At 38.8% G+C, this 18,593-nt stretch overlaps 1 protein-coding gene across 1 annotated transcript in view; it reads left to right on the forward strand.

The window, feature by feature from the left end:
* Positions 1–1,369: 1,369 nt before the first annotated feature.
* The window catches only part of MEGF10 (multiple EGF-like-domains 10), a 64,919-nt gene continuing 47,695 nt past the window's right edge, over positions 1,370–18,593 (forward strand). Inside the window, exons 1-4 of the mRNA XM_009875817.1 lie at positions 1,370–1,472; positions 2,490–2,582; positions 17,090–17,336; positions 17,976–18,096. Coding sequence (XP_009874119.1) covers positions 1,370–1,472; positions 2,490–2,582; positions 17,090–17,336; positions 17,976–18,096 — 564 coding nt within the window. The remainder of the gene's footprint in view (positions 1,473–2,489; positions 2,583–17,089; positions 17,337–17,975; positions 18,097–18,593) is intronic.

The following is an 18,593-nucleotide window of genomic DNA, read 5'->3' on the forward strand; positions in this document are numbered from 1 at the left end:
AGCCCGTAAGATATCTAGAGAACAATTCCTTTTGGTTGCAAAATAGGTTTTTGTGTATATCCAGAGTGTAGAAAAAAATCATTCTTTGGTCACATGTATTTTGGCATACTAAGAAACTTAAAAAAATAAAGAACTGGGTACCTTTAAATCTTCTATATGTCATGAACATTATTTTTAAACTTTCTTGGTTTTAGTTTTTTCAAAGTAAAGAATTGTATGCACCCATTCTTTGAGAAATAAATTTGTGTATTTGTATGCCATATATATATGTACATAATGTTAATTAATCTTCACTGAATTTGTTTGCAAGTAGCATTATTTATATTGTTCAACTTCCTTCATCGCTCCTTATGCAATATTTCTTTGTCAGCAGAGTCAGCAGAGTTTTATCTATCAAAACTCCAGACGTTGTTACCTATAGAGGCTTAGTACCGGCAGTCTGTTTTGAAGAGTTAGGTTTTATTTACGTTCTACTACTGGAAAACTGAAACACAGCTTCCCTGGCTGAAGAGAAGCTACTGTTGATTTATGCTGTTGTGGCTGAGTGAAGAGTACGACTCTGAATTTGTGACATGATTGTGCACTGTAAACACTGACCCAAAGTTTCATCCATTGTGCATTTGTTCTAAGACAACTCTTATTTTGTTACTGGAAGTAACTGATGATTATTTGCACAGCGCCATACCATGTGCTGTGACCAAGGAAGGACCTATGTGCTCAGTGTGGCGCGAGGGGCAGTGCAAGGAGGTGCTGAGTCTAGTTTCTCACAGCCTTTGGGGGTTTGTATTTATTCTTCTTCCCTTCTGCCTCACAGAGTATGCAATGGAATGTTGCTTTATTCTGTTTTGTGTTAGAGCTCAGGAAATTGGTTTGAGTCTGTTGGTGTTCACTAAGTCATGCGTGGGCACATGTGTGTGCACAGCTAACATCTGATGTCTTATGGTTTACTGGTGAAGGTTTTTCACAAGTTAGGTTTAGGGAGAGCTTTGATGCCCAAGACAGCACTTACTAGGCAAGAATCTTCAAAGATACAAGTAATTCATGTCTAGTTATAACACTAATGGAAAATTGTGATGTATTATTTAAAATGATTATTTTCATAATAAATAAATAGAGAGCAGTGAAATAGCTTTGTGTCTTGTGTCATGTAACTTTTAAAAATTCCTACTCTCTCTGTTAACTTCTAATGAAGATAATTTTAAGACATATTAGAAAAGTAGCATATTAGAAATAAAAGTTGAGAAATCAAATTAAAGGCAGTAATGATATGCAATTGGTGGTTGGGATCCCAGATAGCCAAAGATTTTAATAATATATGTGATTGATCTCTGTGTGGTTTTCCTTTTTCTTGGCCACACAAAATATAAAGATGACCAACATGCTTCATCGTGTTTCATTAGGAAAAAAACAGGACGTTCTGCAAGTGTTTCGTCCTAATTACTGTAGATATTTTCAGTCCACTCAGAACCCAAGTGAGTTGCATGTAGTCCCACTCTAAACACCAACTTTGTCTTTTTCCTGTTGTTCACCTTGTACTCATCAGTATACCAATCAGGCTCCTGTCATAGTTTCTCTGGAAGTGGTGGTACCAAGAAAATTCTCATCTTGTAAGTTTTATTGTTGTTCAGACTAGAAGGAAAGTGTATATGTTTTGGAAAATTAAGAATATGTTGTGATTAATATGATGCCAGCAAACTTGCTTGTAGATTCTTCCTCTTCAGTGTCTGAGTCCATTACATCTCTGTGCTGGGTATTGAAGCCATTTCAAGTTTTTCTTGGAAGTTTCAAAAGTAAGCCTCAACACATACTTGAAAATCATTTAAAAAATTATAAAGAAAAATTTCAGGCAGCTCTGCTTACTACTTTCGTAGGGTTTGTATCTTGTGCATTACCTTAATCATCATCACTGCTTTGTTGTGCTTCATTTGAACAGTGCAACCATTCAGAAAAAATAATATTATACTACTGATGTGTTGCAAACAGTATTTTATCCATACTGTTACAAGAGACTCCCTCTTTTTATGCATGCAGAAGTTCTGCTCTTGGCATGAGAGTTTGCTTCCGAGAATCACAGGATGGTTGAAGTTGGAAGGGACCTGTGGGATTCGTTTTGTTCAACTTCTCTGCTCAGGCAAGGCCATCTAGATCCTCTTGCCCAGGACCATGTTTGGATGGGTTTCCAACCTGTATCATACTGTGACTATTTTTTTCATTAAGTGTGGACAATTTTGTCCTTGTTAAATGCAAAAGTATCTGGGAAGAACCAACACGATTTTAATTGGAGCCTCCAAACTTAGGAGAAACAGAAGAGAATGAAATAAGAAAATTTATTTTGAAGAGATGCCATCAAACATTAATACACTTAAGTGTGTTTTGCGTTTAAAAGATTTTCTAGACATGAAGCATTTGGATTAGGAATAAGCTTAGAGTATTTCTTCATAGTTCTAGGGCTTCTTCTTTAATTTTGTGTTTATTTCCTTCTCTGACAGCTCATTGTGCTGATAAATGTGTCCACGGTCGTTGTATTGCTCCGAACACCTGTCAGTGTGAGCCTGGCTGGGGAGGACCCAACTGCTCCAGTGGTGAGTTTTCACCTGCTTCTGCCTGTCTTGTGCACTTTCCACAGCGTTGTCCTCTATTTTGGGCAGATTATCATTGATCCTGTACTTGGGCTCCTGCTTTCTGTTCAAGGGGTTGTTTTGAGTTATCAGATTACGCTGTGTGACTTGGTTTTTCTTCATTTACCTGCAGACAACATTACCCTGTAGCGACACTAAATGTCATGAGCTCTTTTGGGCTCAGAAGCATACAGACGATACAGAACTTAGTATTTGGAGTAAAGCAGATATAATTACGTTTTAACTGTAAGAAAATTACTAATGTTTTATCTTCATAATGCGTAAAGAACAATAGTGCCAGGTTGCATTTAAACACTGTGAGCAAAGCCTTCCTCACAACCCTATACCCCTTTCTCATTCTGCCACTAATTTACTCATTTTCTCCCTTCACTGCATTCCCCTCTTGCATTATCAGTTGCCCCTGCCTGCTCAGCCTTTTTCCATTTTATTCTCATCTACCAGTTACCTAAAATACTATCACCTCATGACCTTCTTAGTCACTGCTGTTTTCTAGACTCCATGAGTGTAAAGCCAGGCGCTGCAGTCTTCCATAAAGTGATAAGGTCTGGATGGAGTGTTTATGCACTATCCCTTCCTCTGTCAAAGGTGATCAGTTGTGCAGAGCACGTGTTGTATTTTCTTCCCTTTGCCTTGAAGTGGAGTTTCTCAGGGTAATTCTTGATTTTCTTTATTCGTTATGATTTGTGTTTTATTTCATCATTCTGTTCACCTCCGTAAGGTCTTTGGAAATGTAATGTTTAGGCTAGTATTATAACCGTATACATTGCTGCAATCAAGTTCAAAGTAGGTCACTGCTAGTGACTGTCTACTTGCAAGGAACGTATTTTAGTCAACAATAAAAAAACCAAGTTTATAGTTTAAATTTCACAGACCAGATAAAATTCTGATTCATAAACCAGAGCTTGATGTCTTGCAAAGATACTGTGCTGCTAGTTTACTTAGTGTGGCGTTCCTGTAAAAATAACAACTGTGAGGAACCTAGATCATCAGCAGGACAAAAATAATATGATTATATTTTACTGTAATTTTTTTTGTTTAGCAAAAATAGAGAAATAAGGTGCTATAGTGACAATCTGGAACTGATCTGTCATGTGGGCAGCATATTTTGTGAAATTTGAGACACAGAGAGAATGAATAAAAATAACTAATAATAAATTATATGAGGAAGAACTTAACCATTTAAAAATTATTACGTTTGGTGTACAGTTTTCGTATATACTTACATGTGGTTCTTTTCAGAAACAGCTCTAAAGAAACACCAAGTTTTGTGTAAGACAAAAAACCAATAGAGTTAACAGTTCAGTGTTACTGTAATATTGATGTTAATCTAGTGTGCTGAATTGGCAGAAGAAATGGTCAAAAATGTTATCTTTCCTTCTGGAAGCCTTATGTACTGAGTTCTTCTGTAGCTAATCAAACATGCAGAAGAAATATATACCACTAGACAAGGTAGACTATTTATTGAGATTTCCAAGTTTGAAACTTGCTGAAATGGCACTTCAGATGGGACAGGAACCTCTAAATCTGTCTTTGCAAATAATGCTTCCTCTCACAGGATTTTCTAGAGTCCATTTCCCTTACCTGTCTGGTATAATTCATTTTGAATACATGTGAAGCTCTTTTCCTCTGCTTCATCCTCAGTTGGTTGCCTTTGATTGTGTATCACAGCCAGCTCAATAGCAGAAATACTTTCTGGAGTGCATACACAACCAGTCCAAGCTGAGAGAGCCTTTGTTCATGTACAGCTGAACAGTGCGATCTCTGGAGAGGTGGTGATCCTCTAAAGGTTTCTGTGTGCCATTAGAGCTAACTCGAACTGCCAACATTTGTTTTCGGATTGCTAGTGTAGGCCTAGGAGAAAGGGGTAGGTTGAGAAAGAGTATATTTTTGTGCAGGGACATCTGTTTTGCAATTTTTCCATGTGGAAAAACTTAAGGAAGATATTGGTTTCATTAGATAGAGTGCTGCTGTTTGTTGCACACTGTGTATTTTCCTTATCCATGTGTCCTAGAGCTACAGCGCAGGTCTCATTGAATTGAAGAGCAGTGGATAACATTGGAGAGACAGTAAGTGACAAGATTTTACCTCTCTGGCACTGAGTTTTATTGTCCTATGTAGGAGATTGTCATATTTTGCATTTAACTGTATTTTCTGCATGATTCCCAGCTTGATTACTTTTAGTAACAGAAAGGTACAATGAGCTAAAATAAAAGGATGCTTTTTTAAATAACAATTTTGCTGATATAGCAAGTTATTCAATCAAGAAAAATGTGTGCAGATTGCCATGCTGCAATAGTGTCTATTAGTTTAACTATGTAACGATCCAGTCCCTAACATTCTGTGATTCTGTGATTCTGTAATAATAGAGTACGAACAAGGATTATAAGGCAGGCCAGTAGTTTTGTAAGGGAGACACTTGGGGATTTAATGGTTACTGATGACCAAATAAAATTCCGTGACTGAAAGGGAGAGATTATTCTCAAAGTGTGATATGTCAGGCAAATGTCCATATGTAGTAATCTGTTCGTTTTCATGGGACACAAACACGTTGGAAACAACTGTTCTACCTAAGCACTTAAATTTTTTGAAAAAATGTGGAACTAGACATTTTCTTCTGAGATACTATCCTTTCTCTATTAGAAATGATTATTCTCTTCCAAAAGAAATTTCATCTGTAAGTATCTGAGAACAGATTTAGTCCTGTTGTAGCATCTATCTGTCATCTGACAACCCCCAGCTTGATTTTATCTGTTGTTTATCAGTTGTATTTACCCAGTGTATTTAAAACAAGTTTTTAAACTGTATGCCATGGCTTCCATGTGATAGTGATAGTTGCAGAGAAGTGCTTTCTCCTTGCTGGGACATTCTCCTCAAAACTGACAGAATGATTGCGTTTACTAAATTCACGTGTTGTGCAGTAAAAGCTAAATCAGCAAGCTCCCCCTCCATCTTTGCATACCAGTGTGTGCTGTGGACTACTAATTTTTCTAGGGACTAAACTTTTTGGGTGACTCCCATTTCCTTTTGGAGCAACTATTACCTCCTTTTTCTAATGAGTCTTACCCAGTTCCTAATAGCTCAAGTCAATGGCTGCTTTCAGCCATTCGGAAAAGAAGGGTAAAGATTTGACTAGACTACTGAGGATGTCCTCTGTCAGTGCTTAATTCTAGCACAACCCGTAACTCTCCTCTGAAACCTGTAACTCTGCCTTTCTGACAACCTTGCATACCAGCCAAGAGGAAAATAGGATTGGATGTGTTGAGAAGTGGTCTCGAATTTGGCTAATTAAATATCATGTCCTTGGGGAACATTTCCCATGCAAAATGTGTTTTTTCTTCAGGTCTTTTTAGTTAAAGGAAATATACTGTATTCGGCAGTGTTGGCTTGCAGTGAATTTCAGTGAGAGATGAGGAAGGAGGTGATGATAACATACATATACCTGAAAAAAAACCCTACCTGGATTGAGGGATCGTTCATTTGCAGAACACTTCCATTCTAGATGCTCTAATAAAGATTTATTGACTGATCACAGTAGTCAGATCAGTGAGTGGACAGAAGACGTGCTGAATCCGTCCCTTGGAGTGAGCGAATCAGCACAACCAGCGTGCCGTCAGCACCCCTTTGAAGAAGTGTTCATGAACTTCAGGATAGGTTCTGGGTGGGGACAAGGATGAGCTGTAGAACAGAGGACACAGTGGTAAAGATAGGTGTGTTTGCACATTAAAATGGAAACAGATTTTACTGAAAAACAAACAAACCAACACAATCTTTCCCCCTCAAACTGGATTGTTGTTTATATCAATTTTTTAACTTAGATGTGTCAGACTGGATTTTTACACCTTGTAAGAGCGTTTTTGACTATGGGTTGTGTCTAAAGCAGTCTTCTCTAAAAGTTGCTACATGTAATGGTAGTTGGCTGTCTGGATATGTAGAGATGATCAAACCATGCTTTAAATTTGTAGATTATGTTTTGTGCCTGTTTTCTGCTTACACTCTTGCAACGATATTTACTGTAATGCATAATATATGGACCTGATCATTGGGTTTGAATGTGTGTTTAAGATAGGTACATGTGCAGCCAAACACAGAGCCCTCACTAAACAATTGGGACATTCACTTTGTTTTTCTTCTTGTGCCTAGTAGTCCACAAATAATTCCTTCAAAATCAATAGGACACTTTCTGAATAATCTGGAGCAGAGGCAGAAGGCCAAAATCAATATCACACTGATTTGTCTGCAAAGGTTATAGCCTTTGAAACCCCCCCAGCTGGCCTGAGTAGTAAAGCAAAAAATGGGTTTGGTTTAGGACAAGTATGTTAGGATTGTTTGTGGAAACGGGAATAGCCTTTTTCTGTTTTCAGTGTATTTAAGTAATCTATTTGTTTGAATCACTGGATTTTAATTTATAATTTGATTCTTTTGGTGATTAATTGAGAACAAGTGGCACTAAAGGGTAATTTGGCACCAGACTTTTACAAAGCATGAGGAGAGAACTGGCTTTTTTTTTTTAAATATATTAAGCTAAGCGTTTAAAGCTGGCATCTCAGAGAAATGTCTTCTTACGTTTAAATGTACTTCTTAAGGAAACTTTTAAGGTACGGTAGATCTGCTACTGGATTTCCTTTACTGTCACGGGTGTTTGTAAAGTTCGCAAATTCTGTGAAAATCTCACTGTTTTCTCCATGGGACTTGGCAGATGCAGAATATGGCAGAAACTGGATCCCTTGGCATAGCTTGTGTGAGACATTCACGTGAGTTACAAGCACTGCCAGCTTCTCAGTGGAGCTTTTAATTTCCATTAACCCTGCAGAGGTGGATGTGTGACTGTTTTCAGCAGACCAACTTGCACCCCAAGTGAAACAGCCCCCGTGATGTGGGTACCAGGCAGGGTGCCTGGGAGCATCTTGTGCACTCTGATGGCACAGCTTGTGAATCTTGAATTGAGAGTCAGTGACCAAGGCAATGCTTTTCTTTTTGTTTGTTGAAAGCATTTTGACTAACAGAGCTTGCAAGATACACTTAGAGAGCTAGCTCATCCTTAAGTTTTCCAAGCCATTCAACAGGCTGTAGAAACAAGTTCTAGTTTTGACCTCATGCTTGCACCAGAAAGGTTTGATTCCCAGCACCCAGAAACTGCCAAACACACAAGTGAAACTGCAGAGTATTTTGACAGAGAGCTATTTGCTTTTGTGGAAAATGTAGAGAAATAGCTCACTCAGGTAATGCAGAACACATGCATCCTGTTAGCTATAGTGACAGCAGGTCATAAACAGTCTTATATTTAACCTTCTCTTGTAATGTGTGTCTTCCCCGTACTCTTCACTACCATTGATTCTTATGTAATTATTGCTTCTGTAATTCCCTTGACCGACTTCTCCTCTGTTTTGCCAGATGAACTCTTTTTTTTCTCGTCTAACAAGCCAGAGTATATTTGGGCTGAGAGACTAACCCACCAGTAAGCTAGGTCTGGTAAAAACAAGGAAAACAAGTATTAAAAGGAAATTGTCATCATCTTCACTGTTTATAGAGTACCTACAGTGTCTCTGGTAGGTGACATCAAAATTCCCATGGCTGTATAGCAGCTATGCATTTCTAGAGTTCAGTACAACGATGTATTTGAAATGGTAGTATTCTCATGTTTAATAAAATTTCTGTCCTACAAAGCATTTTCGTTTTGAAGTTCTAGGGAAAATAATAGATTTTATGGACATGCTTCAGCATTTTCATAGAATCATAGCACAATTTGGGTTGGAAAGGACCTTAAAGATCATCCAGTTCCAGCCCCCCTGCCATGGGAGGGACACCTCTGCTGGGCCAGGTTGCTCAAAGCCCCATCCAGCCTGGCCTTGAGCACTTCCAGGGAGGGAGCTTCCACAGCTTCTGCAGTTTCTCTTGGCAACCTGTTCCAGTGTCTCACCGCCCTCACAGTAAAGAATTTCCTCCTAATACGCAATCTAAATCTACTTTCAGTTTGAAACTGCTACCACTTGTCCTGTAACTGCACTCCTTGATAAAGAGCCCCTCCCTGTCTTTCCTGTAGGCCCCCTTTAAGTACTGGCAGGCTGCTGTAAGTTCTCCCTGGAGCCTTGTCTTCTCCAGGCTGAACAACCCCAGCTCTCTCAGTCTGTCTTCACAGGAGAGGTGCTCCCACCCTCCAGTCATTTTTGTGGCCCTCCTCTGGACGCAATCTGGCATGTCCATGTCCTTCTCATGTTGTAGGCTCTGGAGCTGGACACAGTACTCAAGGTGGGGTCTTACCAGAGCAGAGCAGAGGGGCAGAATCACCTCCTTTGATCTGCTGGCCACACTCCTGATGCAGTCCAGGATATGATTTACAGTTCCAGTCTTTAATCAAAAGCAGAAACAAATTACATATTAAATCTGCTTATTCTGGGATTTACTGAAGGAAGGCATGGCAGAAAATTGTGATAGTTTTATTGATGTGTGAACATTTTGTGGATTGTCTATGTCTGTCATTTCTGCTATTCACCATTTCATAAACTCAGTATATTTATGGTGTTTACCTTGGCTGATTTCTTGAAAAATATCTGTGTAAATTTATTCTTCTAGTAACAGCGCAAAAGTATTTTTGGTATGGGTTTAATTTGAATCCACCATATATATTAGCAGAGTTATGTATTTTAAGTGATTCACTTAGCAGGTTTGCAAGGATATGAAGGATAACATTTGCTGCTAATTTAAAAATTAAAGTTATCTTCAAATCATTGTAAAAAAAGGAAAAGGGTAGTTTATGGTCCTACAAAAAGATCTTTGCAAATTCAGGATCATAGACATCAGTCCATTTTTTACAGTAGAATCAGATTCTTATAATTTTGTTATTTTTCCTGTAATGGTGATTATTTTTAACAGGTTTTATCTCAGTAGCAAGATAAAATGAACACTGAGAGCCATCTGTGTGTGTTTTCCTTAGCAATTATCCAACTTTGTGTTCTGATGTCCAAAGCACTTTAAAGAGTCTTCTGAAATTTATGGCATGTGAAAGGCATATAGTTCCAGTCTTTTATAGGATCTGGAAAACACATTTTCATTGTTCTTCCACTTCATGGATCAAAAGGCTTTTACAAAGTACAAAAAGAAAAATCCCTGAATTAAATTAAAGCTTGGCATTTTGAATAAAAATCCTTTCTTATACACAAAACAAAAAGTAAGAATGAAAAATATGCCACAGGGTAAAAAGCCTACACTATAAAAAATGAAATCAGATCGAAACAAAAGACTCAAAGAAAAACCCAGATTTAATAGAAAATATGTTATGAAAAAAACCCCTACTACTACGTATTTCTGTGTCTGGGATGTAGGTGAAATGTGCCTTTCACTAAAAGGCATTGATATTTTATAATTGTTATGAGTGATTCTCTGAAGTTATTTTCTTATGTGCATATGTGTATATTTTCATAACATCATGAGGTGACTAGAATAGAGCATATAAAATATATGTGGAGAATAATCTCATGTTTTTGTTAAATAGACTTGGAAAGTTTTGTCAAAAAAGATTTTATTTTGCTTTTCAGACTACTTGGCTTTTTTTTCTGGCTTTTTTTTATCTCATCTTTGAAATTTCTGTTTGCCATTTTCCACATTTACTGTCTTGCAATCCAGGTTGATGTCACTGGGGGCTTAATGCATCTTATCCAATTTGAAACACACTTGAGTATTTATAGCTTTCAGAATCACTGGAATATACTTTTATTTAGTTTAAATTCCAAGTGGAAGAGTTATTACCTGTTTCCTATCCTGAAGGAATATCCTAAGGGAAACAAACATTATCAATTTACATCTGCAGCTAACCAAATCATAATAGCGGGGAAAAAGTTCAAGAATATTCTCTAAACTTTCCAGTAAGGATGCTTCTATGTGGGTTTAGATTAATGATGACGCTCATATTTTTGTCTTTTTTTTTTTAGTGAATCCGTGAATGTTGTTTTGAACATAAACACAGTCAGAAATCAAGATCATTAAGAGCAGCATCTACATGGCTGTGATTTTTCATGTCCATATCAGCTAAGATTAATTGAGGATCCACAAAACATTATCCGAGTTTAGTTTTGTATACACTAAAGGTACATAGAATCATACAATCATAGAATGGCCTAAGCTGGAAGGGACCTTAGAGATCATTTTAATCCAGCCTCCCTGTCACCAGGGACGCCACCTCTCGACTAGATCAGGCAACACATGGGGACCAAATGGGAGTCGAATCCACAACCTTGGCATTGTTAGCGCCACGCTCAACTGACTGAGCTAACTCGCCCCCTTCATGATACCTTAATATAATAATGACCTGTTAGACTGTTGTCATGGTATGTGAAATACCTTCTTTCCTGTCAAGAACAACCTTAATCTAGTTTTCTGGCAAAATTTATTGTATTGATGGCCCTCTCTGTTGGAAAAAGAGTAAACACATTTTCAGGCATGCAAAATACAAGACTAGCTAACATATGAATTAATTTCCCTTCTATTGACACTTGAAAGTTAGATGGGCATCCATTGTTGACGAAGAAAAGGTAGGACTTGTTTTTGGTGTGTTTCCTGACTGAGTCATCAGAAAAGAGTTGAGGCAATTGTATCCTCACCTATGAATTTAAATGCCACCTTCATCAAAGCTTATTCTGTTCTGTCATGAAATGCTTACTGAGATGCATCAGATTCTACTTACTGCCAGTTAGATAGCTGAAGTACTTAGTTCCTCTGATGTATGTTTATGTTAAGACAAGCATTTTTCATGCTTCTGCAATAGAAGGAAGTCATTCTTCCCAATGCTAAACTCTGGACAGCTTTAGCGTAATTTACGATAACAAGATTGTCAGTGAGCTATTCTGGATAAATCAAAGTTTTCTCAATATTGGCCTATTTTACTTGCACCATACTTGGCTATTAGTTGTTGTTATTTCCTGATAATGCAAGCCACTTGTGGGACCTCCTAGAAACTTTACTCTTTCCTTATTTATATCCTTTTCTTCAGAAGACAAGTAATTATTAAACAGTGCATACTGGAGTTGTCTTTCAATTGTAGATGATGGTCATGCATGCTCCTTGGTGGACCTTATGGCTGTCTGTGCTGGGGATTTGTGGATCCCTTTTGCATGTTAAAATACAGAACAAGAAGTTGCCTCTGCCACACAGGATCTGTGGTTGAAGGAAAAGAAAGAGATAACACAAAGGTGGAAACATGCAGGAGGTGAGGAAGGGAGCAAACACTGATAAATGACCATGGCAAGGAGTTTTCACATGCTTGCCGCATCAGCTTTTTACAGACTTCGCGGGAAGCTGGAGTTATAGGTCAGGATTTGAAGGAGGACATCACGGCAGTTTTATGGCTTGGGACATGGAGAGCTGTGCCAAGTTGTAGAGGCAGCATCAGGAGAAACAAGGAGGACAATAGTCTGAAAATGCAACAGAGGGCCTAATGTCACGGGTGATGTAAATGTTGGGCTTGATGTTTGGATGTGGGATGAGAAGTGATAGATGAGGGCTAGACCATAAAGGCTGTAAAAATAAGGGCAAAGCAATAGAGATCTGAGAGTCAAAGGAAGCATGCAAAGGCAGTCACAAAGCTTTAGACTTGTCCTTGATACAACAACCTAGAAAGGAAGGAAGTTCAATCAAAGATGATGTTGAAGTTATGGGCAGCTTCAGTTTTCACTTACTAAAGGCTCTGTCTCCTTGAACTATCTGAAGAAATTATGTTGGGAGTTTTAAGGGACAGATAGATGGGAAGTCTGCATACTTGACACTGTTAACTTATTTAAAATTTGTACTTCACAGTGTTGCATTCCAAGTAAGGGTGTGTTCACTCTGTTTCTGCTCTCTGGTAGGGAATTTTGTTTTCAACTACCACAAAAATACATTAACCTAATGAAGCAGTTAAGAATATCCCCTATTTTGGTGACCATGGTGCATATATCCAGAAAGTGTATAGCACTGTGTGTTGCAGAAAGATGTGTAAGCCAAAATAAAATCTCATTCTGTTGTAATGGTACTATGTATAAGACAGCTACAAAAAATGATAGCAAGAAATGTAAATCTTACTTCTGCTATGACTCTTTATTTTTACTTCTGCAATAACAAAAAAGAAAGACAAAGAGAGATCTTTAAAGGAAAAAAAAAGCATTACAATAAGCATTATCTGGCTTGAATATCATGTTATAAAGGAAACTGTAGCATACTTAAATGATAGTTGCAAGTCAGAGTTTTTAAGGTTTCCCTTCTGAAGTGTTCTTTGACTTGATAGCCTTACTTTGTTCTCATTATAAGCCATTGTTTAGAGAAGTACAGAATTTTAGGTGATCAGGGTGGGTTTGTCAGGAATAAACTTGAACTAATTTGCACTTCTCTTTTTGATGCCTTTTAATGAAATCAATGAGGTAAAAAAAAGCAGAAAACCCCTGTAGAAGTATGTGGTGACATTTATTTAAAAATATCTTTGTTTATAAGAAGCAATAAAAGAGTTACCAAATTCTTCAGATCTGCTTCAGATTATTATAAAAATTCATACCTTTCACTATAACACGTCAGGACTCCCTCCAATTTGCTACTCACCAGTGCCTCACAGAAACCAGATGCTTAAAACCACATTGAGCCCAGCACAGTAACAATGTGCAGTTATTATACGAGGAAATACAGAACCTTAAATTTTCAAAGATGCTACAAAAGACCCCAAAATGATAGTAGTTTTCATCACAGGTTCCAATTTCTTCTTGAAGGTGATTTCTTTTGTTGTTGAGTCCTTGAGCTTGTCTTTTTAAAATCGTTTGGCAGTCGCTTTCGGTGAGCATTTCTTTGTGATGGTAGACCTGCATTGTCTTGGAGTTTCATACCACAGTTGCTCGTTTTAAATGATGATTTTTACAATGCAGTGCCCTTATTCCCAAAGGCAAACTTCTGTTTTCACCGAGTAGCCTTTTGAGAAGAGGGTTCTATGTCCCATATTTGTGGCACTGTGTGACATACACAGCGCATGCTGCAGTGACAAAAAAGATATTCTCAGATGAACGGAATCTATGGAAGAAAAATTACAAGAAGATGTGGCGATGATGTCTGTTAAACATTTGCTTTGATTTTTCTTTTTCTGCTACAATGTAAGGTGAAGGCAGAAAGGAGCCTATGAGTCTACTGCTAAAGCTAATCGGCAGCAGTACAGCTCCTGTTTAAAACAGGAAAACCTGAGGGTGGATATAGTATATATGAAAGGGGAAGGAGAACAACTTTTGTGAGGAAGGCACTCTGCGTAGAACAGAGCAGCATTAGGCTAGCTCTGTGTCATCAATACAGAAAATTAAGCCTGGCTTACTGCTTTTACACTTCTTCAGGATTCAGACCATTTCCAGGAGTTATTTGGGCTGAGATGCATCGTCCTTGTGTCAAAACCATTCTGAACACAGGGCTCTTGTCTCTCTACTTTGCTTCCCTTTCGAACTTACCCTATGCTGAGACAGATGATTTACAGCTCCCAATCCATACAGAGGCTAGAAATTGACACTTCTGCGTGTGTGTGCATAGGGTGTTTGCATATGTGCATGTGATGGTGACCTTGGTGCAGACAGGACAGTCAGAGCATCTATTCTGATAAACTCCAGCTGACAATCTGTAACCTGATGATGGTCATTAACTCAAAGCCTATCCTATTCCACCAGATTAGCGCTTGTGAGGCTTCCAGCCTGCCTTTCTTAGTGTCTGAATATTAGGAAGCAGCAGAAATAGTCTGATGTAATAGTTGGTAAATTTAACCTCCAAAAATAATTAAAAAAATAAACCAACCTCACCACAGGAAACATTTCTGCCCTTTGCCCTCTTCTTTTGTAATAGCAAAATGAGCATCAGTTTCTGACAAATCACTTTAATTTCCTATGGGGAACATTATTGATTATCAGTCAGGGGACCTAGAGGAAAAATACGTGATTTATCCATCTCATTCAAAATCATTATTTATTCTCATTAATCCTGCAGATTTTTCTACAGTTCTGCCCATAACTCACAGATAGATGCTAGGCTGGTGACAGACCTTGCGTAAAGGACTATTGTGCATATTATGGTGCAGCTACAGTTTCCCTGATGGAAAGATTCAGTGTTGTGCTGCAGTGAAAAACTGCGTAGCTGGTATTTGCTATCCACCTGGCTATTGCCAGGAGAATGGTCGTGAGACTGGAAATCCTATTAGCAGCCATATGATGGTTTTTACTTTAATGATTTCCTGCAAACACAATGAGAAGATCACGCCAGGAAACTAGTAAGTTATCATGTGCTGTGTGGCACTTTCTCTTGCAGTAGTTGAGAAGGGTTCAAGTTCACAGACACAGTACATTCACCTTGGATGTCAGTAAATCTCTGGCAGAGAGTGACGCGCATCCCAGGGAGGCAGACAAGGGATGAGGTTGTAAGAAGAGCAGAGCGAGTATGAGACCTCCGCTGCTTCATGAGCAGCATGGCAGGCTGGTGCCTGGGTGTTGGGTGCAACAGCAGATGCATGGGTGTAGATGTTTCTGGTCTGCGTGGCTCTGAGACTCACTAAGCTGAGTCTTCAAGCAGCTGCACCAAATATCCCGTTTCCAGCTGTTAGTGAAAGAACACAAGCTCGGCACTTATCAACCAAGAATAAGTCTTCTCTTTCCTGTCATGTCTTTTATATCTAAAGCATGTTCAGGCCACGGTCATCCATGACTGAGTTCTGCACTGGAACAGTTGTGGTCTGGCGACCAGTCTGAATTCTTCTGTTTATCAGAAGTGCCAGAGCAGGGTTTTTTTGGAGGTTGGTGTTTTTTTTAGTTTTTATTATTTCCTTTTAATTATTCCATGAGGAATGGCTGAAATTGAAGTTGTCTCTTTTGTCTGGGAGCAGAAGAAAGACTGTTATCTGAATGTAGACTAGTGTGTTAAGCAAAAAAAAACAAGGAAGGGTCACTGCTCAATCATGAGAGAACATGTGACTGTCTCAGACGTCTCACCACCCATAAATATATTTATATATATCCCAAAATATCTAGTTTCATGACAAAAATTTGAGGACTGGTTAAGCATGAGGATTACAGTTTCTATTCCACACAGAGGTGCTGAAAATAAACATACAGTGCTTCTGAATGAATGTGGACTATCATGAGGAAAGGCAACTTGTGAGATGCTGTGCACTGCAGACAACTGTGTGCTGTAGCGTAGTCCATCTTCAAAGAGAGAGGCCAGTAATATGATCGACTGTTGTTCTGTCACTTTGATAGTATTGCTGGGTGTTTATACTACATACAATACTTTCCATTGCTCTATATCTTACTGCATATAAGTGCTCACAATATCTCCATTATGAATGCATGTTCTAGTGACCTCTCCTGAAAAAAAAATAAATAAAATTCTTAGGGAGTACATTCTTTAAAAGACCTTAATCCCTTTTCGTTTGTGCAGCCTTAGTGAACAGCCCCACTAGCTGAATAATTCCTACCCTGAGGAGGATTCTTGAATTACTTTGCATTAGTCTAGGAAAGTGTGCCTGTTCTCTGCCTGCCTTTTTTGCCTCAGGAAAATACTGGGACAACAATGGTTGTCAGTCTCCAAGACGAGAGCCCAGGCTTCCCATCACTGCAATTGAGGCTTTTTTGTTGTACTGCTGTTGCCAGCAGAACACAAAAATAAAATCAGATCATTTAACCATATGATTAGCACATTCTTGTTGAACTCTAGGTGACCTCAACTTCTCCCATGTTTTTCACTGAAGAAGCATTTCTTCCTTAACATTAAGGTTATTCTTTTGATGCTGAAATAACCTCTCAGTGTTTTGCTTATAGGGTTTTAATGGGCTGCATTGGGGCAGACATGAAAAGATGCATTTGAATGATCAGGAAGACACATTGGATAACCACATTTGTAACATCCAGATTAAGTTTAACCATATAATTGTCAATTTCTATTGCTTGGTGAAACACCTCTTATATTTTATTTTGCCCTATCAGTATATTGCAAGATTGAAAGGGAAATGTATGCAATTATGTAAGCAAGTAGAAACTTCTGGATTTGGAAAAAAATCATATGTTAAGTAAGCTTTGCAACTTCCTTGTGGGATTCATACAGTTATTTACGGATTTAGACTACATTTTAAATTATTTTTAAGTTAGCAAGACTTGTGTATAGAAATAGAAGCTCACTGCAACCATAACTGGCGTTGTATGGTGGGGAGTCATAATGAACAGTTTTGACTTGCATTTACTTCACAGCTTCACATTTTAAAGTGTGTACTCTTATGCTTAAGAAATAAATTTGAGTGTGTAAATTAAGTTCTGTCTGCCTGCCGGGATCTGTAAGGACCAAGGAGATCTGAAGATGTACTGTGTAACTATTTCCACTTTATAACTTGCTTTATTCTCTTTTAAAGTTCACTCATGGCATCTTCAATGCTATAACGTGAGCTCTTACAGGATGGCTCTAAGTTTTTCCTTCTGCCCCTTCAGCATGCGACAGTGACCACTGGGGACCTCACTGCAGCAGCCGCTGCCAGTGCAAAAATGGAGCCTTGTGCAACCCCATCACTGGAGCCTGCCACTGCGCGTCGGGTTTCAAGGGCTGGCGCTGCGAGGAGCGCTGCGATCAGGGGACTTACGGAAACGACTGCCATCAAAAATGCCAGTGTCAAAACGGAGCCACCTGTGACCACGTGACTGGAGAGTGCAGATGTCCTCCTGGGTACACTGGTGCCTTGTAAGCAGAGGGCATATAATTTACACGGGGTGGGGGAGAGTAGGGAGGGTAGATACAATTTTTAAATAGCGCTAACAGGAGGAATAAACTTTAGTTTAACTTTTTAACACTATACTATTGGTCTGGCTGCTGTGCATCTCGGGGAAGTGGGGCTGGTGGCGACAAAGTAGCTAGGCAAACCATACTTGAGTGCACATTCAGATGCTAGCTGAGAGAAAGCCCTCTTCATCTGGGATGCCAAGTAAAAGCCACAAAAAGCAGCAGCAGGAGCTTCTTCATGGCCACCATAAAAATGGTTTGGCTACAAGATTGGAAAATCGCATTGACACATGGAGTTATTTATTTTGTCTTTCCAGAATAGATTTTGAGCTTTGTCAGTAATAACAAATGAGCACCAACCAGTGCAGAAAGAAATATATTTAAGAAGAAAGAATTCCTGGATTGCCAGGTCTCTTTCGTTTGATTTGTTGCCTGGACACTACACAATATTCACTGCGCGTCTCTTTACTTTGAGCTGCTCACTGTTTCATACTTTCAGCTGGAAAAATTAATGGTAGCATTAAAAATAAAGAGGTGGTGGGAGCCTGGAAGGTGTACCAAAGTAACAGTTGTCTCTGTTGTCCACCACCACCTCCACAGCTGTGAGGACCTCTGTCCCCCTGGGAAGCATGGGCCACAGTGCGAGGAGAGGTGCCCCTGCCAGAACGGAGGCATCTGTCACCACGTCACGGGGGAGTGTGCCTGCCCACCAGGATGGATGGTAAAAACACTTTCTGAAATCAACACAGCCCCATAGAACTTCCATGTTTGTAAATTTTGGGCAGCATCAAGAAAAGGGTGGTAAACGAGGATAGCAAATGCAGTCTGCCTGTAGCCAGGAGTAATGAGAAACGTATTTTAGCATAAAGGGCTGGAGTAAAATGCTTGCAAAACCATCTGTTTCTGAAAGTCCTCCAGTTCTGTGCTGTCTTTTTAACCATATCAGACTCAGTGAAGCAAAAAACCACTGATCGTACCGTGATAAGGCAACAACTTTTAGGTCTTGTCTGGAAGTCATTAATTTCTGGATATAATTTGATATTATGGGAAGCTGACAACGTTATATATATTGCAGCAGTGGGGTTTGTGCCTGTTTGCATATGTATAATATGCATGGCAAAACTCTGAAACCTTTAGATGCTGTGTTAAGTGTTGGTGATGGAAATGGGACATTAGAACTTTTATCTTTAGACCTTCTACCCTTTTGTTGATGGATAG

The sequence above is a fragment of the Apaloderma vittatum genome, unplaced genomic scaffold, assembly GCF_000703405.1.
Source record: "Apaloderma vittatum isolate BGI_N311 unplaced genomic scaffold, ASM70340v1 scaffold689, whole genome shotgun sequence".
Taxonomy (NCBI): domain Eukaryota; kingdom Metazoa; phylum Chordata; class Aves; order Trogoniformes; family Trogonidae; genus Apaloderma; species Apaloderma vittatum.